Here is a 24,340-nt window from a genome sequence, read left to right on the forward strand (position 1 = left end):
TTGAGGAAATGCAAGTGAAGTGCTTCCTATAAAGCCTGGCATGTAGGCAGCACTCAATAAATATCAGCCCCTATTATTGGTTTAAAAAACATAACAAAATAGCACAAAATATAGAGTAAAGTGGAAAAAAAACTAACAAGAAATAGGGCTAAAATATACGACATGTAAACAAAACTTGTTTGATATTCTTAGTGTGTTTGCATGCACACAGACACATATACACTCAGGCGTTTTCTAATATAGACTTCTAGGCAGGTACCTCTATACTATCCTTGTCATTGTACTATTTTTATACTATTCTTGTAACCTAGAACATGCTTGTGTTTCTTATTCCAATGAGACACTGGGGAGGGGTCTCAGCCAACAACAAAAAATAAGCATAAATTGCCCCTGCTGACTTCTTTCTTTTCCTTGGATGATACTTTAATCTCTGTAATAATTTATGCTGTCAACTAGTGTTATGGTGGCAACATCTTCCCTGTCACCTAATGTCCAGTTAGTAGATGACTTTACCACCCCTCCTTAACTGCTAGTGATCAGAAGACTTATAACATCATGTGCTCAGACCGACCTATGAATAGGTGGCTGGAACCATTCCACATAAATTCTAAACCTTAAACGAAGAAACTAAGAGGGGCTGACAGGTACCACTCATAAATCAAGTCAACCTCTTGACATTCCATTCTTGGCTTCACTTGGCTTCCACTCTCACCTTGTGCAACAATGGCAAGAAGAAAATGTGCTTCTGTCTCGGCTAATCCATCTTAGCTACCAAATTTAATATTCCTGCCTTAGGTTTATTTTTAGTTTAAGGCAGTGATGCTCAAACTTCAGAATGCATCAGAATTATCTGAAGGGATTGTTAAAACAGATTGCTGGTTGCCAACCCAGAGTCTCTAACTCAGTAGGTCTGGGGTGGGGCTTGAGAATTAGTATTTCCAAGTTCAAGGGTGATGCTGATGCTGTTGGTCCCAGGACCATACTTTGAGAATCAATGGTTTAAAGTAATAAATCTCTTTCTTATGTGACAGATTGGGGAATGTTACTTTTTTCTTTGGAAAACCTGTAAAGAATTAGGAAAGAAAAAAAAAAAGAATCCAAATGATTGGAAAGAGAAAGAATATATATGACATTAAGATCAGGACAAATCCTGCAGAAGCCTGGCAGAAAAAGCTAGCACTTCTGCCCTGGCAGAAAAAACTAGCACTTCTCAATAGGTTAAGTCAGAGAAAATCTGAGCACATGTCAGTGAAGAACAAAGCCTGGGTAGGAAGGCTTTATGTTCAGCACATTTCTCTTTCTGCAATTCTACGTTTGCCTTCATCTTCTATTAGTTTTGCCTTCATTTTGGAGTGCTCAAATGTGGCACAGCTAAAACAAACATTTTAGCACAAAGAATAGCTGTGTTCAGAAGGCAGTGAGAAATTGGAAGTTCATAAACTTAATCTTGTAGCTGAAAGACATTATTAATACTATGATATCAATGTTATTGTCAACCAGCCCTCATCACTCAGCACTCACATAAACCTCTGTGCTCTTCAATTTTACATGCAATCAGCCAGGTACAGTCAGTCCTCTTTCCTTCTCTCCAGACCTCCCTCCTCCAAATTATGAGTTATGAAAAGGCCACTATAAATCTCTCGCTCTGAATTGTCTTTTCCATAGTCAAGAACTTAACACATAGTCTGTGCTCATGAATAAAGAAGCAGGCATACATTAATAATGAACCCAGGATGAGTTCATTGACACTGAAGCAGGCTTGGGGCTCACTTGGGGTGATGGGGGGCTATCCAGGTCACTCCAAGACAATCAACTCTGTTGTGGGGTAGATGTGAGACTCTTGTCCTCCCAGCTGTCGACCTGGACTGGACATTTGGAATCTGTTTGCAATTAAACCTGGGAATGACCATGAACAAAAAAAATGTGTTTGTAATTAAACTCCAGAATGACCATGAAAACAAAGAAATGAAAAAATGAGAGATGTGGTGAAGAAATGTTGCTTGGTGCTTTAAAAATATTAAAAATTTTTACATGCAAAAGATCTTTCTCACTTCTTAACGTCTTTTGTTTATCCTTTTTAGATTGATTTTTCCACAGTAAAAAACATCATCACAGGTAAATATATAGTGTCTACTTTGCAAAGGTGGCGTCTAAACGTGCTGCGTTTGAATTTTCGTGGTTGTATTCTCCGCTTGAAAACCTTGAGATCTGTCAGTGAGTATGTTCATTACAACTCTTTGTCTTGCTTTTATGTTTTTTAATTAAACAAATATAAAGAAAAATATAAAATAAAATGGACACTTCAGTTATGGTCTTAGGCCATAAGAATGCCAATTAAAAACATTTAAAATGCTTATAATATAGTCAACTCTTAATGGATTGTATGATCTGGGAGTTGGTCCTTTGTCCATTCTTATTTTTTTAAGTTTATTTATTTTGAGAGAGATGGAGGCAATGTGAGCAGGGTAGGAGCAGAGAGAGAGAGAGAGGGAGAGAGAGAATCTCAAGCAGGCTCCATGCTGCCAGCACAAGAGCCCAACATGGGGCTCGAACTCACAAAATAATGAAATCATGACCTGAACTGAAACCAAGAGTCAGACACTTAACTGACTGAGAGACCCAGGTGCTCTGGTCCTTTGTCCATTCTTACTGACCACTTTTTTTTGGTCTAGCATTTGTCTATCTATGTATCTTCAATTCATCTACTAAAAAAAAATACAATATAAGAATATATTATCAATTTAAAAATTCTAACAATAGACAGTAAAAAGCAAAAAACCTTCCTGTATCTCCCTCAAACCCATTAACTTACTCAAAGGTATTCAATGGTATTAGTTTTCTGTTCTTTTTTTAAATTGTTTAAAATGTTTTTATTTTATTTTTGAGAGAGACAGAGCACAAGTGGGGGAGGGGCAGAGAGAGACGGGGCACAGAATCTGAAGCAGGCTCCAGGCTCCCAGCTGCAAGCACAGAGCCCAATGTGGACCCACAAACCACAAGATCATATCCTGAGCTGAAGTTGGGTGCTTAACCAACTGAACCACCCAGGCACCCTAGTTTTCTGTTTTTCTAAAATACATTTACATATATGTGATTAAAAATACACAATTAAAAATTTTAATATGCAATGGATCATATTGTTTTATATTTTCTTTTATATCCTGAAAATTTTTCCATGTCAGTCTATATAGAACTACTAAATTATTTTTAAATCGTTAAACTCATTTTCCATACTGTGGATGTAGCATAATTTAACTTTCTTCCTCTTGATGGATATTGAGGTTATTTCCAATTTTCTCCCAGCTGCTTTGTACTTTCACTGTGACATGTGTATTTAATTGCCTTAGTCAGTTTGAGCTGTCATAATAAAGTCTCGTAGACACCAGAAACTTATTTCCCACAGTCTGGAAGCTGGATGTCCAAGATCAGGTCTAGAGAGACCCTCTTCTAGGTCATAGATGGTTGTCATCTTTTTGTGTCCTCACATGGCAGAGAGAAGGAGAGAGAGAGAGATCTCTGGGGTTCCTTTTATAAAGGCACTAATCCTATTCATGAAAGCTCTACCCTAATTATGTCCTGAAGGCCCTACCTCCTAATACCATCACACAGGGGGCTAGGATTTCAACATGTGAATTTGGCCAAGGGGCACATTCAGTCCATTGCATTAACATATATATTTATTTATTTTGAAAGAGAGAGAGTATGTGAGTGGGGGAGGGGCAGACAGAAAGAGAGAGAGAATACCCAGCAAACTCTGTGCTAATGGCATGAACCCACAAACCATGAGGTTATGACCTGAGTTGAAAACAAGAGTCAGACACTCAATGACTAAGCCACTCAGGCACCCCAACCCATTTGTTTTTTAAGGTGCATTTCAGCTTCCTTATATATTTCTGGAAATGAGAGAAAAAACATATTTAGAAAAGTGTACATTCATACTGATTTCAGATAATGAGAAAGAAAGCCATAAACATGTAAATACCAACATACTCAACATGAGTCTAGAGATATATGAGGGAAAGCAAGTTGCAGAATGACATAGATAATCTAATACCATTTGCATACAAGTTTTCAATGTGCAAAATAATATATACTTTACCTTTTGAAATAATTTCAATAATACATATTTAAGGAAAATGTAAAAAGCATGCATGGGAAGGAAAACTCCAAATGCAAGATAGTGGTTATCTCTTGAGGTGGACAGAGTTGAATGAAATGGGGAAAAGGTTCACAAAGAGTTTCAAGTGTATCTGTAATTTTTTTTAAATAGAAAAATAATAAATATAGATTATTTTAAATAGAAAAGTAAATAAAATATACCAAATGGGATAATTCTGACTGGTTGCTGATACTGAAAAAAGCTATAGTTTTTATGTTATTGTATTTGATTACATATTAAAGTGTCTTCTTGGTTTTAACAGTTTGTCAGTTGATTCTTTTGGGTTTTACAGGCAGATCATTTATTTCCATTCATTCCTAGTCTTATATCTTTTATTTCTCCTTTTTTTTTTCTCCCAGTAGCAGGGATATGGAGCCATATTGTCTTATTCTTGACTCCTTTTTTCATGTTTTTAATGAGAATAGTGTTATTATTATATCTTTTATTTCTGGGATACACTCTTTATAGAGATATAATGCTGTTCCTTTTTTTACAGCAGCCATGTTCTGTTTGTTCCTCATTCAGTCTGGTCATGTCTGCCTTTGGAATTTTAGGAACTATTAATTTCTGATCCACCAATATCATTCCTGTTTTGTTTTCCAGAGATATTACAGATTTTTGAAAAAAAAAATCATTTCTCAGAATTTGGGTAGGAGAGGAAAGCTGAAATATGGGCTTAGTCTGCTATCTTGAATGAATTTATTACTTTATTAGTAATAAAGAGTTAAAATAATTGTAAGCCTTAATGTGCTAGCCATCCAGTTTATAGCATTATCTACAATAGCCAAATTATGGAAAAACCTAAGTGTCCATCGACTGATGAATGGACAAAGAAGTAGTATGTATACAATGGAATTTTACTCAACCATAAAAGAGAATGAAATCTTTCCATTTGCAACGATATGGTTGGAACCAGAGAGTACTATGCTAAGTGAAAGAAGTCACAGAAAGATAAATACCTTATGATTTCACTCATGTGAAATTCAAGAAACAAAACAAGCAAAGAAAAAAAAAAGAAAGAAAGAAAGAGGTACACTAAGAATAGACTCTAAACTATAGAGAACAAACTGATGGTTACCAGAGGGGAGGTAAGTGGAGGGATTGTGTTAAACAGGTGATGGGAATTAAGGAGTGCACTTGTTGTGATGAGCACTGGGCATTGCGTGGAATTGTTGAATCACTGTATTATACACCTGAATCTAATATCATGCTGTATGTTAACCGGAATTTAAATAAAACTTAAAAAATGTGCTAGCCACCCAAACTCACTCTCTGTCCCCAGAAAAATGTACTATTAAATACATCTCTTTTTTGAAGGAAGAAAATGGACTCGAGATGGCAACATTTAATGTTTTGGTTTGACCTAAGATTTTCATGTTGGCAATGGTGGTTGAACACTGGGGTGAGTTTCTGACAAATGGCAGGGCACATATCTCTGGAAGCTTTCATTCCAAGTCTTTTTTTTTTTTTAATCATAAAAGGGTGTTGAGTTTTGTCAAATGGTTTTTCACCGAGATTTTTTCTTCATTCTATTAATATGTTGCTATCACATTGATTGATTTTTATATGTTGAACCACCTTCACTTTCCTGGGACCAATCTCACTTATTCATGGTGTATAATCCTTTCACCATGCTGCTGTATTTTCTTTGCTAATACTTTGTTGAGGATTTTCACATCTATATTTAAAAGGAATATTGGCCTATAGTTTCCCTTTCTTGTGACGTCTTTGCCTGGCTTTGTTATCGGGGTAATACTGGCTTCGCAGAATGAGTTAGGAGCTATTTTCTCCTTTTCCACATCTTCGAAGAGTTTGAGAAGGATTGGTGTTAATTATTCTTTAAATGTTTGGTGGAATTTGCCACTGAAGCCATCTGGCCCTAGGTTTTTCTTTGTTGGAGGTGTTTTGATTGCTGATTTAATATACCTATTTGTTAGAGATGTATTCAGATTTTATGTTTCTTCCTGAGTCAAGTTTGATAGCTTGTGTGTTCCTAGGAATTTGCCAATTCCATGTAGGTAAACCAATCTGTTGAGGCATAATTGTGCATAGAATTCTCTTATAATCCTTTTTATACCTTGAAGTAAGCAGTAATGCATCATTTTCATTTGCAATTTTAGAAATTTTCATCTTCCCTCTTGTTTTTCTTGGTCAGTCTAGCTACAGGTTTGTTAATTTTGTTGATCATTTCAAATAACCAACTTTTAGTTCTTTTTTTGTTGTAGAAAAATATACTTAACATGAAAGTTGCCATTTTAACCATTTTAAGTGTACAGTTCTGTGCCTTCATATTGTTGTGGAACCATCATCACCATCCACCTCCCGAACTTTTCCAAGTTTTTTTTTTCAGTTGCAAAACTGAAATTCTGAACCATGAAATATGAACTCCCCATTTCTCCCTACTACCAACCCATGGCAAGCACCATTATACTTTATTTCTCTATGGATTTGGCTACCTCATATAAGTAGAATCATACAATATCTGCTCTTTTGAGCCTGGTTTCTTTCACTTAGCATCATGTCTGCAAGTTTCACCCATGTGGAGGCTCATATCTGAATCTCTCTCTTTTTTAAGAGTGAAAAATACTCCATTAGGATAAAGGACCTGAATGTGAGACAGGAAACCATCAAAACCCTAGAGGAGAAAACAGGGAAAAACCTCTCTGACCTCAGCCGCAGCAATTTCTTACTTGAGACATCAAAGGAAAGGGAATTAAAGCAAAATGAACTATCGGAACCTCATGAAGATAAAAAGCTTCTGCACTGCAAAGGAAACAATCAACAAAACTAAAAGGCAACCAACGGAATGGGAAAAGATATTTGCAAATGACATATCGGACAAAGGGCTGGTATCCAAAATCTATAAAGAGCTCACCAAACTCCACACCCAAAAAACAAATAATCCAGTGAAGAAATGGGCAGAAAACATGAATAGACACTTCTCTAAAGAAGACATCCGGATGGCCAACAGGCACATGAAAAGATGCTCAACGTCGCTCCTCATCAGGGAAATACAAATCAAAACCACACTCAGATATCACCTCATGCCAGTCAGAGTGGCCAAAATGAACAAAACAGGAGACTATAGATGCTGGAGAGGATGTGGAGAAACGGAAACCCTCTTGCACTGTTGGCGGGAATGCAAACTGGTGCAACCGCTCTGGAAAACAGTGTGGAGGTTCCTCAAAAAATTAAAAATAGACCTACCCTATGACCCAGCAGTAGCACTGCTAGGAATTTATCCAAGGGATACAGGAGTACTGATGCATAGGGGCACTTGTACCCCAATGTTTATAGCAGCACTCTCAACAATAGCCAAATTATGGAAAGAGCCTAAATGTCCATCAACTGATGAATAAAGAAATTGTGGTTTATATACACAATGGAATACTACATGGCAATGAGAAAGAATGAAATATGGCCTCTTGTAGCAACGTGGATGGAACTGGAGAGTGTTATGCTAAGTGAAATAAGTATATAGAGAAGGACAGATTCCATGTTTTCACTCCTATGTGGATCCTGAGAAACTTAACAGAAGACCATGGGGGAGGGGAAGGAAAAAAAATGGTTAGAGAGGGAGGGAGCCAAAACATAAGAGACTCCTAAAAACTGAGAACGAACTGAGGGTTTATGGGGGGTGGGAGGGAATGGAGGGTGGATGATGGGTATTGAGGAAGGCACCTGTTGGGATGAGCACTGGGTGTTGTATGGAAACCAATTTCACAATAAATTTCATATTGAAAAAAAAAAAGAAAGAAAAATACTCCATTAGATGTTCTTAACCACATTTTGTTTATCTACTCATCCATCAGTAGACACAAGTTCCTTCCACTTTTTGGCTATTGTGAAATAATGCTGCTATGAACATGATTTTTAAACATCAGCTTTGATTTTTATTGATTCTATTGGTTTTCTATTTTCTATTTTATCCCCGCTCCCATCTTTATTATCCTGCTTGCATTGGGTTTTGCTTGCTCTTCTTTTTTAGTTTCTTAAGGTGGAAGGTTAAGCTTATTGATTTGAGGTTTATATTCTTTTAAAATGTTGGCATATATGGCTATAATCTTCCCTGGATTTTTTTTTAACATGTTTCCACATAAACACTTTTCCTGATGCCTATGCACAAAGTCCACTGGGAAGTTTGGGATGGAGATGAAATGGGCAACATGAAATTGCAACTTGTGTGGAAAATACAGAGAGGGCCAAAAAATGAAAATTCTATACTGTACAATGGGCATATGTTCATTACATCAGATAACAATGTCTTCTATATGTCATATGTATTTCATTTATTGTATCATATATATAGATACGTGGACCTTAGTTTATATTTTATCTGAGGTCTAAGAGAGCCAAAAATATTGTCTTAAGGGTTTTTTTTTAAGTTAGTTTATTTGAGAGAGAAAGAGAGAGAGACAAAGAGAGAGAGAGAAAGAGAGAGAGAGAGGGAGAGCAAGTGAGTAGGGGAGGGGCAGAGAGAGAGAGAATCCCAAGCAGGCTCCGTGCTGTCAGCACAGAGGCAATGTGAAGCTCGATCTCATGAAAAGTGAGATCATGACCTGAGCTGAAATCAAGAGATGCCTAACTGACTGAGCCACCCTGGGCCCCCTGTCTTAAGTTTTTTGATATTTTGTTGTCTACTTAAAAATATTTAGTACTAAGGGGTGCCTGGGTGGCTCAGTCAGTTAAGCATCTGACTTCAGCTCAGGTCATGATCTCACAGTTTGTGAGTTTGAGCCCCACAACAGGCTCTGTGCTGACAGCTCGAAACCTGGAGCCTGCTTTGGATTCTCTCTCTCTCTCTCTCTCTCTCTCTCTCTCTCTCTTTCTCTCTCTCTGTGTGTGTGTCCCTCCCCAACTTGTGCTCTGTCTCTCAAAAATAAATAAATGTAAAAAAAAAAATTAGAAAAAAATTTAGTATTAAGGCACCTGAGTGGCTCAGTCAGTTAAGTGGCAGACTCTTGATTTTGGCTCAGGTCATGATCTCACTTTTTGTGAGATAAAGCCCCACATTGGGTTCTGTGCTGGCAGTGCGCAGAGCCTGCTTCTGATTCTCCTTGTCTCTCCGTCCCTCCCCAGCTCATGCTTGCTCACTCCCAAAATAAAGAAATAAACTTAAAAATTTTTTTTTAACTTAGTATTTATCTAGAAGTGTAATTCTTGGTAAAAATGCCTTTATCATGGAAAAAATTAAACATGAAAGCCTGAGTAGACCTTAATTTTCTAAGGAAGTAAATGTAATGCTTATCTCATCTTTGTGATATTTTCAATTTGTTAAGGATTACTTAATAAAATCAGTTTTAATTCCAGCTACCTCGAGTGTATCAAAGATTAAATAAAACCCAACCTCAGAGATGTTTCAGCTTTTCAATTTTTCCCCCCAGCTAAGGTTAGTCTGTTGGTGTGTCTAGAATTACACACATTTTTGGCAAGAAGTTTGACTTTCTGACTGTTACACTGAAGATAAATACTGGCTGATTATTTGAGCTGTTTGGCTGAATGGCCACAAGAGTTGTACAAAATCCTGGTCTGCAAAAACTCTATAATAAAATTAGCTTTAAATTGTTATCTTAAAATGTTTAAAAGGCAGATGAAGGCAGGGGAGAAAATGCTTGCTTTAATATTGTGACAATCAAGTGTGCAGAGTATATGCTAAAACACTTTAGCAAATGTTTGGCAAGGGTACACAAGTGATTGTTTTTTTTTTAGTGTTTATTTTTGAGACAGAGAGAGACACAACACTAGCAGGGGAGGGCAGAGAGAGAGGGAGACACAGAATCTGAAGCAGGCTCCAGGCTCTGAGCGGTCAGCACAAAGCCCGACATGGGGCTTGAACTCATGAACCCGCTAGATCATGACCTGAGCCGAAGTCGGACACTTAACCAACTGAGCCACCCAGGCGCCCCCACAAGTGATTTTTAAGTTCAGCAGTTGTGTTGTTGTGCTGGAGTAAAACAGATATATTAGGGATGAGGAGCCATCCCTAATTTTTCTCCACTCACTCAATGACCGCAAGATTAGAGCAGTCTGGAAGAAGCTTTGACTTGTGGATATCCTTGGAGTTGCATTTTTATGCTTCTAGAATTTATGAGATACAATATTGACATTTTTTTGAACAGGATTATGAAGTAATTTTCCAGTCTGCCTGCCACGTTCGTGTTGTTCTTATTCATTCTAGCATTGATACGGATTTGTTAGTCACATATGACATCTTCCTGTACACACCAATACCCCACACCTCCTGAAGAAAGGAGCCTCGATGTCTCATAGAATTTAGGCAAGTAGATTCTTAGTACTGAATTGCTTCTATTTGCCAGAGCAGGAGAAACAGATTTTTCAGAAACAGGTGTTAGTTGACATAGGGCATAAAGCTCCAGAGGATGAATGATTAGTAAATGAAAACTCTGAACTGGTTAATGTTAAATATCTTTCCCAAATAACCAGGCAGTAGGTCTGAGCTGACTCAGACTTAGGACTCAAGAGACCTCAGCTTGAAGTGAATCTTACTTCAGAAAAATTAGGGAATTTCAGGACTAGCAGGAAAGTTAAAACAAACAAAACAAAACAAAACTTGAGTATTTATCCAAATACTCAAGTAACATTTGGATAAATAGCCAAGTGACATTTAAACATGTATGTTCAAATATGTAGTTCTCAGGATTATTATATTTTTGACTGCCACAAAATATACTTATTTTTTTAAAATCTCCTGACCCTCATCATCTATTGAACAGAAGGCAGTTTCAAAGGCAAGTTATTAAACTATCAAGAAATTGGCAGAAGGGGATGTACCTAATTGTTCATTCCATCATTGACCAACTATTACTTCCCTGAAAAGTATAAACTCTGATACAGAGAAGGGGCAAATCCTAAGCTTTCAAAAATGTACTTCAGTTTCAGTCCTGGAAGATACTAACAACTCTAACTTACTTTTGGATGGTCTGGATCAATTTCTATGCATTGCTAGCGCTTTATTTCCAATTAGACCTGGAGGGTGACACTGTAGATAAAAATCAACCAATCAAATCACCAACTAGCCTCCAAAAATTGAACCAGAGAGTAACTTGGGTCCTTTCTCTGAATCGGATTTAATCTCTTTTTTTTTCTTCCTCCCAGAACCCTTGTGTCCCTACCACTTGACTTGGTCTCCTACTGAGGTCCCACTCAGGCTTTTTCCACCGTCACATCTTGGCTGTTTCAGGTCTTGTGTCCTTACTATTCTGAGTGTTCATGAACGTTCACACTCTGGTAACAGATTGAACAGTAAGGTGAAGATTTGCATTGAGACCCAAGTATGCATAAGTCTCTCCCCCTAATTCCAACCACTGGTAAAATGGGCAGTGTGGTTAGAACCTCATAATCTAGGGTCCTTCCCTGAACCATTAGCTCCAGCAATTCTTCCAGCATCCCATTCTCTTGGTTTCTGATGTGTACTAAATGACTTGGGCCAAAGACTCTCTCCTGCCAGCTGCCCTCATGGGTGTTTCTGGACAAAAAGGCTTAACTTTCCTGGTACCTATTCCTCTTCTGGGGTCTGATTCTGCAGGTTCTGATGTGAGGCAGCCGTGGCCAACAGTGACTGTGAGAGTGCTCTGCACACCTGCCCGGCAGCCAGGGCTTAGATGGACCTGAATGCTGGCTCTGTCACCCACCAGCTCTGTGACGTTATCCAAGCTACCTAAACTCCAAGCTTTGGATTCCTCATCTAGAAAAGACAGATAGTATTACCTCCCTCAAAGGGATCTTGTTGAGAATTAGAAGTAGAATATGTGAAGCTTTTAGCACAGTGTATGGCATCTAGTAGGTGCTTAAGAAACTATTTGTCATATACTATTTGTATATGAAAGAAACTATTTGTCATATACTATCTTCTATGCTTTTGTGCAAGGATCAAATGAGACCAGTTGCTAAACTTTGTAGGAATACCTTGATAGAAGAATGAAAATGTATTCAACTCAGAGTGAAAAGGAAATGTCTATAAAAAGGAAAAAGTTTAAAAATTTTTTTTAAGTTTATTTATTTTGAGAGAGAGAGAGAGAGAGAGAGAGAGAGAGAGAGAGAGAGAGAGAAAGAGTGGGTCAGGGTCAGGGACAGAGACCGAATCCCAAGCAGGCTCTGCACTGTCAGTGCAGAGCCCACCGTGGGCTCGAACCCATGAACTGTGAGATCACGACCTGAGCTGAGATTAAGAGTTGCTCAACTGACTGGGCCAGCCAGGTATCCCGAAAAAAGTGGTATTGTAAAGGATATGTATATATTCTTTTCATTTTATTTTTGTAATAGTATAGCTAACTATCAAAACACAAGCTGATGGGGTTTGTCTCCAGGTATTTCCTCTTTTTGTGTGGATCTGCTTCTCTGGGTGAGTGATTTCTAACCTGCAAACCCATACCATGAGGCTTCTCCTGGACACTGCCTTCTTATTCAGTTGCTATTGATATCACTGCCTCCTGTTTGCTTCTACCTCATCCCAAATCCTGACCCTGATTTCTAATTTCATCCTTTGCTTTACGCTTGACATATTAGCTTAGCAGGAAGGGCTCAGGCATTTCCCACTGGCAGGTGGCTCCCCAGTCTGAATTCTTTCAAAAATCAGCACTATTTCCACATTCACTAGTGTTTATACCTCTTCATTGCTTATGATTCACACCATCTACAACTTCTTCTGAGTCCCATCTTCTGACCAGTCTCCAATATAATTCTCAGATTCTCTTATTTATTGTTTGTGACAATTCTCCTTCAGGTCTAGCTTGACAGTTTTTTGTTTTGTTTTGTTTTTTGCAAGAATCAGTGAAGAAAACTTGAAAATTTGGGTTTGCCAGGATCACATTTTGGAATGCACAGGAATCAGAAATGGAATTTTATTCTATGTATAAGCTGAATTGCTGGAAAAAAAAGTGGGAGGGGCAGAGGGGAGAGTGATATTTTATTATTCCTAAGCACTCATATATTTTCACTTTGATCATCTTTAGGTGTGTACAAGCAGCTCTCACAAGGCATATAAAAATGAACCAAGTTTTTTAAAATTTTATTTTCAAAAGGCAGTAAAAACATATATACAGGATGTTATGAAATTCCAATGCCATCATTAGGACCCAACTCCCACAGTTTACCAGTGTGGAACCGTCACCAAAGGCCGGTCTGCAAACAGGCAGGCAAGCGGGATGGAAGTATTCCCTTGGTTGCTAGAATTTCTCACAATAAAAATAATAATTAAGGGAACCTTCCTGTAACTGGATAACCCTGCATAAATAGGCAACACAGTTAATCAAAATGTAAACATATGGTTTTCTGACACCGGTATAGCAAACTCAAAACAGTTGCAACCAAAACAATTCCTAAGTTATCCCACTATAGTGATTCTTACACTTTGCTTCTTGGCTGTGTGATCCCTATGAATCTTCTCCCATTCATCATCTTCCGGATCCTGATCAAATGTCTCAGGGTAGGCTGGTAATTTGTCTTTGGGGCATTCTTCAAAGTAACTGCGAACATATTTTCCCACAAACCACCCTTTGTATTCTTCGGGCATCTTGCATTCCAGGCCGTTATAGTGGACGTTGTAGTGGTGCTTTAACCAGTAGTAGAGGTAGTGGATATTGTAGTCACATCTCCAAGGGTTATCTCTGAGCCACAAGAGTTTCAAAAAATACAAGTCTTCTAATACGCCATAGTCAAAGTTTTGTAGACTGTTGTTTGATAAATCTAACTCTTCTAAATGTGTGAGTCCTAAAAAAGCAGCTAGAAACAGAAAGTAGTTATTAACGCAATGAGTAGCTGGGTTACATGCAACTGTATGGAGTATTATAAGGACATATACACAAAAATGAGAGACCTAATTCTCCTTGTTGAAAAAAAAATTCCCTCCTCTCCTTTTTCTCAGAGCTTTACTTTAGAAAACTTGTAATTTTAAGTACTTTATCCTCTCTTTGAAATGTATACATATCCTTCAGAAGCCTAACCAGGGATTCTGTCAACTTTATGAGCCAGGAATGTCTTCCTCAAGGACCTGAGAGCCATCTCTTTGAAATGTAAACGTCAGGGGAGCTAGTACCCTTATCTCCCAGTTTCTGAGGGAGGGTAGGGGCCTTGCTCCTTAGTCACGAAGATGGAATTTGTTTTCCTCTGGGTAAAGCCAATTAGCTAACATAACTGGCCACCTCAATTACCAGATAGAGTGAAGATGCCCCATGTATGACAAAGAATGCGGTCAAGCCCTCTCACTTGAGGACGAGTTACTTATCCTGAAAACATGTAAGTATTGCGTTTTCAGCTTTGCAGTCGCTTAGAAGATTGCCCGTGATGTGCGTCACATCTTGGTTTAATGCTTATTCAATAATAAATGTTTTCTTTTTTCCTCAACTACCTTTGTGGAGAGAATTTCCGTGTTGGAGGATTTTGGTCTTAATTATATTTTCCTAACGGTAACGTGTCTCAATGCAAAATTCCGGAGTATGTTTTTGCTCACACAAAGCTCTTCCCTTGATTTAATTGACTACAATATTTTATTTGAAAAATCACTTTTATGTTAGCTTTCTAAAAATGGTTTCTGGGCTCATGTGCATTTTTTAAATACTCACTGGAAAGATGCCACACAAAAAAGGCATGAATTAGGAAAATATTTCAAATGTAAGACATAAGTGCATAAAAAATGAAAAAATGTGTATGGTGATGATCTGACAGTTCCCTGGGACAACAGCAAACTCTGAAAATGCCTAGGAAGCAGCTTTTCCCTTTTTAGGGGGAGGGAACGATATTCCTGTAGAGTCCAAAACTAAACAATTTTTATCAACATTTTGAAAACATCTGGTTGTGTTTTGGCAAGCTGTGGTAGCTATCAGTTCTGAATCCATATGTATTTAATTCTGCTGGAGTGTGGGTAATTAGCAAATATCAAATATGTAACACGAAATAAGACAACAAAACTCTTTTTCCCCCTCCAGGAGTAAAAAGGAAATCTAAACATAGATTTTAGTTGACGTGGACTAACCCTAGAATTCACTGGTCAACTTTGATTTCAAACATTTTGCTGCTATTTCAAACATTTTCTCATTACGGTTTTTTGTTTGTCTATTTATTTATTTTTGAGGGAGGGAGGGAAGGAGGAAGAGAGAGAGAGAGAGAGAGAGAGAGAGAGAGAAAGTCTTAAGTAGGCTCCACGCCCAGCACAGAGCCCAACATGGGGCTCCATCTCATAGCCAAGAGATCATGACCTGAGCTGAAATCAAGATTTGGATGCTTAACCCAACTGAGCCACCCAGAACCCCTTAATATTGTTTTAAAATACTTAGGGTATATAATGTCCATATTTTGGATTTGGGAAATGTGCTCTAATACCAGTATCATGAACCATTTTCATATCATTTGTTCTCAGACAAAATGCATAATTTCCCCTAAAAAGAATTTTTTCTACTTTGGTGCAAAAGCAATAGCCTGGGGGCTGGGGAGGAGCAAAACATCAGCCAGTATAATGACAGCTTTGAAGACACTGCATTTTCCCCCCTATTTGCCAACACTCTGTAAGTCAATGATCTCACAATTTACTTTCCTTGAAACAAGTCAGCCCTTTAGACTGAAAGCATGTGAAAACATTCCTAGATTTTATTTTGAAAGTGCTATAGTTTTTACTTAAACCATATGTATTCAGGCATTTGGGAAAGCTGGTTTTCATTTGTTTCTCAAAGGAGATAAATCCTTAATAGGGTGTCTTCTTTCTCTCTTTTGCAATAAAGTCTGGCATTTTATGAGATTGTTATTTCATGCCTTTTAAAACCAGTAAATCACTAGGTGGCTCAGTTGGTTAAGTGCCCAACTCTTGATATCGGCTTTGAGTGTGGAACCTGCTTGGGGTTATCTCTCTCCCTCTCTCTCTTTCTGCCTTTCCTCTGCTTGCTCCCTCTCAAAATAAATAAACATTAAACGACCCCAGTAAATCTCATTGCATTTGTATACCTGCTAACATAAGTAGTTAACAGAGTTTACTTTGGCACTGTTTCATCTCATAGGTCCTGAAATATAGAAGGTCTTTTATTTTAGAAACTTCTTTAGGCTATTTTGACTTATTGAAGTGTGGAGATTTTTTTGTTGTTGTTCCAGAAGACATACCAAGAAAGTGGCTGGCATTTGGCAGGTGCTCAACACATATTTGTTAATGTAGAAAATACCTTCCTGGGACTGAATTGAACAAAGGAGAAAACAAGAATACTATTGCTGGTAACAAGAGTTCACCTTGTGAGTCAGCAAGGAAAACACATTGGGTAAACAAGTTCAGGAGGCTTCAGGAGATCTCAAGGATGGTAAAGGAATCCTTGCAATTATGGGAACTTCATAGTTGATGAGGGAAAAATATCACTCGAAGTAAAACAAACCCACGTTGCATTATTATCTGCCTCTACACTGTTTTTTCATTTTACTCTAGTTTTCTTTATACACTGGTTCCATTACAATTAAAATATTGTTGGACCATTACTCACTACTTTAATAAATTTAACTTAGGCCATTAGAATAACAAACATTTCAGTCTCTTTTAGAGATAACTCTAAAACTCGATTGCACTGATACTCTGGATACGTGAAAGCCCAGGGACCTGTGACAAGGCATGCTTGTCTTGCAATTCTTTGGTTCTCTTGCAGCAGGAGAGGGTCTCCATCTCCAGATTCTTCACCCTGTGGCCTGGCTTTGTGGAGACTGGCTATCAGTCACTGATCTCCACACTAACATGATCATCACTTCATTTGGGAGAAGGATGTCTTTGTTGTATTCTTATTCACTGTGAAATGAAAATGACTTTTGACCTCATGATTTAAAGACACCCCCAAGTCTATACAGGCTAAGGTATAAGTGTAGCATAATGCTGTTCCTTTGGGAAATTTTTAAATTATGACTTTTTTTTTTTTTTTTTTTTTTGAGAATGCAAGTGTGAGCAGGGAACAGGCAGAGAGAGGGAGAGAGAATAATCTCAAGCAGTCTCCAAGCTCAGTGCAGAGCCTGATGCAGGGCTCGATCCCACAATCCTGGAATCATGACCTGAGCCAAAATCAAGTGTTGGATGCTCAACCGAATGAGTCACCCAGACACCCCTTAAATTATGATTTCTCAATATTTTAAAAGATGTTACAAATACTAAAATATGCCTTTGCAGCTCCAGAACATTCATTCTCAATTTGTACTTCTACAATGTTAAAATCCTACTGTTCTATTAATGGCATTATCATTAAGCAAAGCAGAAGTAACAACTGAATTGAAAACATTTATAACATTAACATTATATTATTAATAGTATCAATAATCATTTTTATAGACTGGAGTTTTCATATTGAAGCAGCACTATGAAGGCATGTGTGTTATGTATGTCCCAAATCTGATCAATATTGCAGTAATTCTCAGTTCTTTCCAAATCCAGTGTGTTTACTTAACATGCTCATTTTCGCCAGAGGCTTTATTATTAGCAAATGGAGAAGAGATTTGAGGGATGGAAACGAAAATTAATCTGGATCTGGGATTAGATAAAATACATCTGGCTTTGGCTTGAACACATTTTATATGAATTTATGAGCTTGGTACTTAGCAGATTGTTTCAAGTTTACTTTAAACAAATTGGAACTTCATGAATAGCAAAGAAAATGCCAAATCTGAATTTCCCTTTAAAAGTCACTACATGTTTAAGATATTATTGACCACATATTCTTATTTTTTAAATCCATTCTACAAAACACTTATTTGGACCAACTGAATAACTGTTGCTTAGTAATATACAGTATTTTATCCTTCATAAAGCAACATTTTGGTAAATATTTCTGAGTGCCAAATTCTGATTTAGACATCATGTTTAATTTAAAATTTTCATTATATAGGTTTTTCAAAACTAAATTGTACTTACCATACATGTTGCCATAAAGGGGGAAAAAAACCCCAGAGAATACTCATCACCCATTTAAAGGGCTACTCTGTGGAACTTACCAGGATCTATGAATTCAATGCCATTGCTGCTGAGGTTTAATTTTTTTAGCTCATGAACATCTTCAAACTCCTTGGGTCGAAGCTGGTTGATTTTATTGTATGACAAGTCAAGTTTAACAATGTCTGGAGGGATGTTGTTTGGAACTTTCTTCAGCTCTGGAAAAATTAATAACATTCTGGTTATCGAGGTTTCCTCCCATGCCATCTTCTTAGTTACTGTTCCACCTGTGGTTGAAGGGTCAACTCTTAAAGCTAAAGGGGAAAGGGATCATCTAAAGCTAAAGAACATTGGTATGAATGAGATATAGAATGTGCTAACTCCAACAAAGCCTCCTGGACCAGGTGCGTCAGGCTTAGAGGAATGGATAGCACTCCTTGCTGAGCTGTTCAGAGAAATGTCCTAGACATGGCGGTGGGGCTCACTCCTGGCTGTCCATTAGAAGCACCTGGGAAGCTTTAGGGGGAAAAAAGCTAAAAGGAAGTGAAATCAATCAAACCACTCTATGTGTGTCCCTTCCAATCCTTTCCCATCTGCTCAAGGAAGGAATTTTCACTATTAACTGCTGCCCCTGGGTTGTGTTTTCATTTCATTCCTCTCCTTCGATTTTTTCTGCTAACAAAAAGTGCTCAGGTCTCTCTACCCTTAAAAAATTAACAAAAAGCTTTTGACCTTGATCTTATGGCTCCTTTCCCTGGATGCTAAAATTTGAGGAAGCGTAGTCCTGACCTGCTGCCCCCGCTTCTTCCTCAGCATGTATTCCCTGAATCCTTGTGACTTAGTTTATATTCCAGCACTCCTAGACTCCCAGACACCTCAGGAACAACAACACTATTACTGTTACTACTACTAGAGAAGAAGCCTCTGGAAGAGGAGTCCAGGTTATCTTTCACAGGTTAATAGGAAATCAAGGTTCACCTAATTTGTCTCTATTTACATTTCTCTTTAAATTATGCTTTAAAAAATATAGTGTTATTTTTAAAAATATTTTAATGTTTATTTATTTTGGGGGGATGGGAGAGAGAGACAGAACGTGAGCAGAAGAGGGGCAGAGGAAGAGGGAGACAGAATCCAAAGCAGGTTCCAGGTTTTGAGCTGTCAGCAGAGTCTGACACAGGGCTCGAACCCATGGACCAGGAGATCATGACCTGAGCCAAAGTTGGACACTTAATCGACTGAGCCATTCAGGAGTTCCTAAAAAATATAGTGTTATTTTATATTTTAGTGTAATATTTGCCCTCTTAATCATTGGAAAAATAGTCTAAGGAGGTTTTATTTAATTTTAAGTAGGGCAAGTGAGAAATGTGAAGAGACACAAGCCTGTTTCCACAAAAGAAAACTAGAAGTAATAAAATGTCCAGATTAACTGATAACTGAGAAATAGCATGACCCAAAGGCTTTGTGAATAAAATTTGTTGAATTGGGTACAGAAAATAAGCTTATAAAAGGTGGTATCCATTTATCCATGATAATATTTTTGGAACAGGATAATTGAATTGCTGACAATTTCTTCAAAATACTAAAAAAAAAAAAAAAAAAAAAAACAAAACCCCAAAACTCTGGTATTTATGACTTCTTAGCCCATAGTATGTTTATTTTCATAAAGATTCAGGTTTATTTTTTCCCCTTTAAAACCCCAAATCCATGGTCTTAAATGGAATGGAATTGGTAAATCCTTCTTTAGTATCCCTGTTACTGTTAAATTTGCTTTCTCGTCTCGATGGGATCTTAGTATCTTGGTATCTATGTGCAGGAAGTGTTCTGTATGTTCTAACAAGTATTAAGTGACAAGAACCCTATGGGCTAAGTATGATTATTCTCATTTTACAGATGAGGGAGCTGAGGCACAATTTGCCTGTAGTTATAGTCCCAGGATTTAAATATACATGCTAGCTTCAGAATATATGCTTCTAACCACTCTGCTCCTGGTACTTTTCTGTTTCTTTCATGCCATTCCATCTGCCTTTGAATCCTCAAGCCTGGCACAGGGTAAAGTTGGAGTGGGGGAGGAACTGAGGTGGAGTCAATACACTGGGTGGCCATGAGACCTTCCTAGCTCTGTATTTAAAATGATGTCTCCTGTTTTCAGTTTAGCAATAACAAATACTCCTGCTTTTCCTCAATGGTAAGTTATCACCATCAGATGTAGTATACATTTTACTGATTGTTTTCATTTTTGTCCCCTCCCCACCATAGAAGCTTCATGGTGGAGGCTTAGGACGATGCCTAATATATCCTAAACAAATGATATGTATCAGACAGCTTCTGAAAAGGCACTCCATGTTCTTCTCTACTAACACGTATGCCCTTGTGTAAACACCTCCTTTGAATATGGCCTGAACCCATGACTTGCTTCCAAAAATAGAATGCAGCAAATGTCAGTGGATGCCACTTCCACAATCAGGTTACAAGAGATTATGACTTTTATTTTGCCAGCAGATTCTCTTCTGCTCACTTTGATAAAGTAAGCTGTCATTTTGGAGAGGCCCACGTGGCAAGGAATGTAGCCTCTGGCAAATAGCCAGCAAAGAACTCAGGTCCTCAGTCCAACAACCCTTGAGGAACTGAATTCTGCCAATGGCCACATGAGCTTGGAAGAGGAGCCTTTCCCAGTTGAGTCTTCAGATGGGACCAGAGACATGAGCCCTGGTGAACACACTGACTGCAGCCTTGTGAAGGATCTGCAAGCAGAGGACTCAGCTGAGCCATGTCTGGTTTCCTGACCCACAGAAACTGTGAGATAATGAATGTGTGTTGTATCAAGCCACTAAGTATTGGGGTAGTTCATCACAGATAATACATTGTAAATAAGAGCTCATGAAACATTGAGTTTGATGATTTCAGGATACTGAGCACTTTTGTAATAAAAATCCTTTTAAAATATGGAGCGATCAGGGCACCTGGGTGGCTCAGTCAATTAAGTGTCCGACTTCAGCTCAGGTCATGATCTCGTGGTCTGAGTTTGAGCCCTGCATTGGGCTCTGTGCTGACAGCTCAGAGTCTGGAGCCTGGTTCGGATTCTCTGTCTCCCTCTCTCTGCCCCTCTCCTGCTCACGCCTCTGTCTCTCTCTTTCTCTCCAAACTAAATAAATGCTAAAAAAAATTTTTTTTAATAAAAATAAAAAAATATGGAGTGATCTTATTTTTGTCTTTTGGTAAGGCACTATTCTGTTTGACTTAGAATTATGTCTGCCAATATAATTGAAAGGTGAAAGATTTTAAGTCTTGAACTTATAATGTTCCAACAGTGAGGTATTCCTCCCTTTAGGATCATCAAGACCCCAAGTGAAGAGCTATATTCTCTCTGGGGTCCTACATTTAAACAAGTAAATGGAGATCCCAGCAATAATTAAAAACCATGGAGACAACGGAGGACAAATCAAAGAAATAATTTGTGGACATTATAGTGTTTGGAATAATTATTGAAAATGGCTGTGGCATCTTCTTAGCAAGATTTTAAAAGCAGAATAGAGTTTTATTTCAAAATACCCAAGATCCTACCTCTTCTCAGTTCCTCCATTGCTACCACATTGGTCTAAGTCAACATCAGCTCTTGTCTGGATTATCCCCAAAGTGTCCTAAGCCCATGTTAAACTGTCAAAACATAAATACGACCATGTCAATTCCCCAGATGGCTTCTAATCCACCAGATGTTCCCATCTTACTATGAATAAAAGCTCAAGTCCTCATTAAGGTCCTATAAGGCCATTAAGAACTGTAGATCTTCATTGCCACCACAGGCAGTATCTCCTAGGTTTTGGAAAGCAGGCTGTTTATCAGGATTTGCTTGCTGAATCCACATCTGTTGGGTTGGACATGGGGTGGATGACAGAGACCTCCCAAGCAACCACTGTGGGACAAGCTGAAGTGGGTAAACCACAAATAAATGGGTAGAAAAAATAGTTTATGAGAACTCCCTGAAACTCAGTGTAAGCAGTATGACAGGGCCTGTGGATGCTGGAAAGGGACTATGAATTGCAGAACCAACTTTGGCATTGTCAGCAGTAAAAATAGGGTAAAAATAGGATCCACAAGTAAACCAGGATATACAACCCAAAGCCTTTGCTAGTATGGCTTAGAAAAACCATGGAAAAATCTTATTTGTTGTACTGACGAGTAAAAACAATTCTTTAGTTCTTTTATCTTAAACTTGAATGAAAATTGCAAATAGTGATGTAAAATAATGTAAAATGATAAAGATTATAGCCACAAGTCAAATTTGGTCAATGTCCCTATTTCTAGACCAGGCACCACATTGTTATTTGCTGCTACCTAAAATTCTTGGTAAACACTCAAAACATACCTCATCTACTCTATCGTCACCCTTGACAAACCTTACCATTCCCCAACCAAAATTTGCTGAGTCTGAGGAGTGAACTGGGAAAATTTCTCCATGTAATTTCCCATTTAGTGGGTTAGCTTTTTTTAATTAATTAATTAATTAGAGAGAGCACGCACAAGTTGGGGAGGGACAGAGAGAGAGAGGGAGAGATAGAATCCCAAGCAGGCTCCACACTGTCAGTGTGGAGTCTGATTTGGAGTTCAAACCCACAAACTGTGAGATCATGACCTGAGCTGAAATCAAGAGTTGGTCACCCAACTGACTATGCTCCCAGGCGCCCCTTAGTGGGATTGCAATATCTTAGTTGTCAGTAATATCAGAACTACTCTGAAGGCTCGGTGGTAGTAGGCAAAGAGGCATAAATAACCCTGATTTTGCAAATAAAAAATTATTAATCATTGTTAAACTAGCGATGAAATTAACTTCAAAGGCAGCTGAGAGTACCTTACCTGCATAATACCCCCCAGTCCAAATCTCAGAAGTAAAATGAATCCTTAGAAATTGTAAATGATTCTGGTAAACATAAAGCTAAAAATGCAGTTTTCAATTCTTTCATGTCTTTTTGGCAAATACATTTACCTCAATGTGGCATAAACATGCCTTTCAACTAATTTCACATTTATTCCCTTTGGAAGACTACATTTTGTTGGCAAAGTGCCTGTCCCCCAGTGAATAAAGCTATTATTTCTTTCTCGTGCCGTCCAACGTTTAAAGCAAAATTAGTGATTTTTGAGGTCTGTGTGGTCAAACTGGCACATATTAGGTGCCCTATGCACACCATCTGACTCATCATCTGTCAGCTGGGAAAGGCACAACTTCTGAGTTAGGGTAATCTGTATTTGGGTTTTCTGTGTGTGCTCATGTACATGGTATATCATACAGAGCCTAAGAGGAGAATCAGTAGGGGTGCCTGGGTGACTCAGTTGCTTGAGTGTCTGACTTCGGCTCAGATCATGATTTCACGGTGTGTGGGTTTGAGCCCCACATCGGGCTCTGTGCTGACAGCTCAGAGCCTGAAGCCTGCTTCAGATTCTGTGTCTCCCCCTCTCTCTACCCCTTCCCCGCTCTCACTCTGTCCCTCTCTCTCAAAAATAAACATTTTTTAAAAATTAAAAAAAAAAAAAGAGGAGAATCAGTACTGGGAGAAAGCACCCAGAAAGCTTTTATACATTTTTCTTGGTTGATGTACCTGGCATCATGAAGGAAGAGATGACATTGCATGGTGGTCAATGGCTTGGGACTGCCTGTGGGACCTTAGAAGGGCAACTTACCTTCTCTACACCTCAGGTTCCTCCTTTGTGAGGGTAGTAATAGTGCTCTTTGAAGGCTGAATAGTAAATTACGTAATGCATGTAAACCGCTATGTCTTAGGCACACAGAGCCTTTAGCAGACAGCTTATATTCACTAACACCACTGCTGGTTCCACCTTGGACAGCATGTTTTGGGCTTCTTTAGATTCTACATAGTATCTAACACGTAGAGCATAAGCAAAAGTATTACTACTCTTTGGCAGGGAGCTAGAGATGAATTGCTGAACATTCTTAGTATTTGACATTTGTTATCTATTTATAGAATGGAATAAGGAAAATTACAGATTAAATACAGATTGTCATACTTGCATTCTAGCCATGATTTTTAATTCTATGTATTTTTATTTTTAAAGGTTGCTTAAATTACTGCCTTTGCAAGAGCAAAGAAGGCAGCACAGTTATTATCATCAGTCTAAAGCGCATAGCCCTGTTCCAGGCAGCACCTGAGAGTACAGGGGGTGTCAGAGACAAGACCATGGCTTTTACAAAAAATAAACTATCAACTGATTCATAAATTTATATCAATAATAGTGAAGGCAATTTATATGTATGATATTAAAAGACAAAATTG

At 38.1% G+C, this 24,340-nt stretch overlaps 2 protein-coding genes across 5 annotated transcripts in view; one reads left to right on the plus strand and one right to left on the minus strand.

The window, feature by feature from the left end:
- Window positions 1-24,340, plus strand: part of FBXL13 (F-box and leucine rich repeat protein 13) — a 209,275-nt gene that overhangs the window by 85,325 nt on the left and 99,610 nt on the right. For all 4 annotated transcript variants that reach the window (XM_042916087.1, XM_042916105.1, XM_042916095.1 and 1 more), the window contains one exon: window positions 2,082-2,214. In XM_042916087.1, coding sequence (XP_042772021.1) covers window positions 2,082-2,214 — 133 coding nt within the window. The remainder of the gene's footprint in view (window positions 1-2,081; window positions 2,215-24,340) is intronic.
- LRRC17 (leucine rich repeat containing 17) overlaps window positions 13,172-24,340 on the minus strand; it is a 32,185-nt gene continuing 21,016 nt past the window's right edge. The window contains exons 3-4 of the mRNA XM_042916115.1: window positions 18,119-18,274; window positions 13,172-13,900 (exon numbers count right to left, since the gene is read on the minus strand). Coding sequence (XP_042772049.1) covers window positions 13,503-13,900; window positions 18,119-18,274 — 554 coding nt within the window. The 3' untranslated portion in view covers window positions 13,172-13,502. The remainder of the gene's footprint in view (window positions 13,901-18,118; window positions 18,275-24,340) is intronic.

The sequence above is a fragment of the Panthera leo genome, chromosome A2 (genome assembly GCF_018350215.1).
Source record: "Panthera leo isolate Ple1 chromosome A2, P.leo_Ple1_pat1.1, whole genome shotgun sequence".
NCBI lineage: Eukaryota > Metazoa > Chordata > Mammalia > Carnivora > Felidae > Panthera > Panthera leo.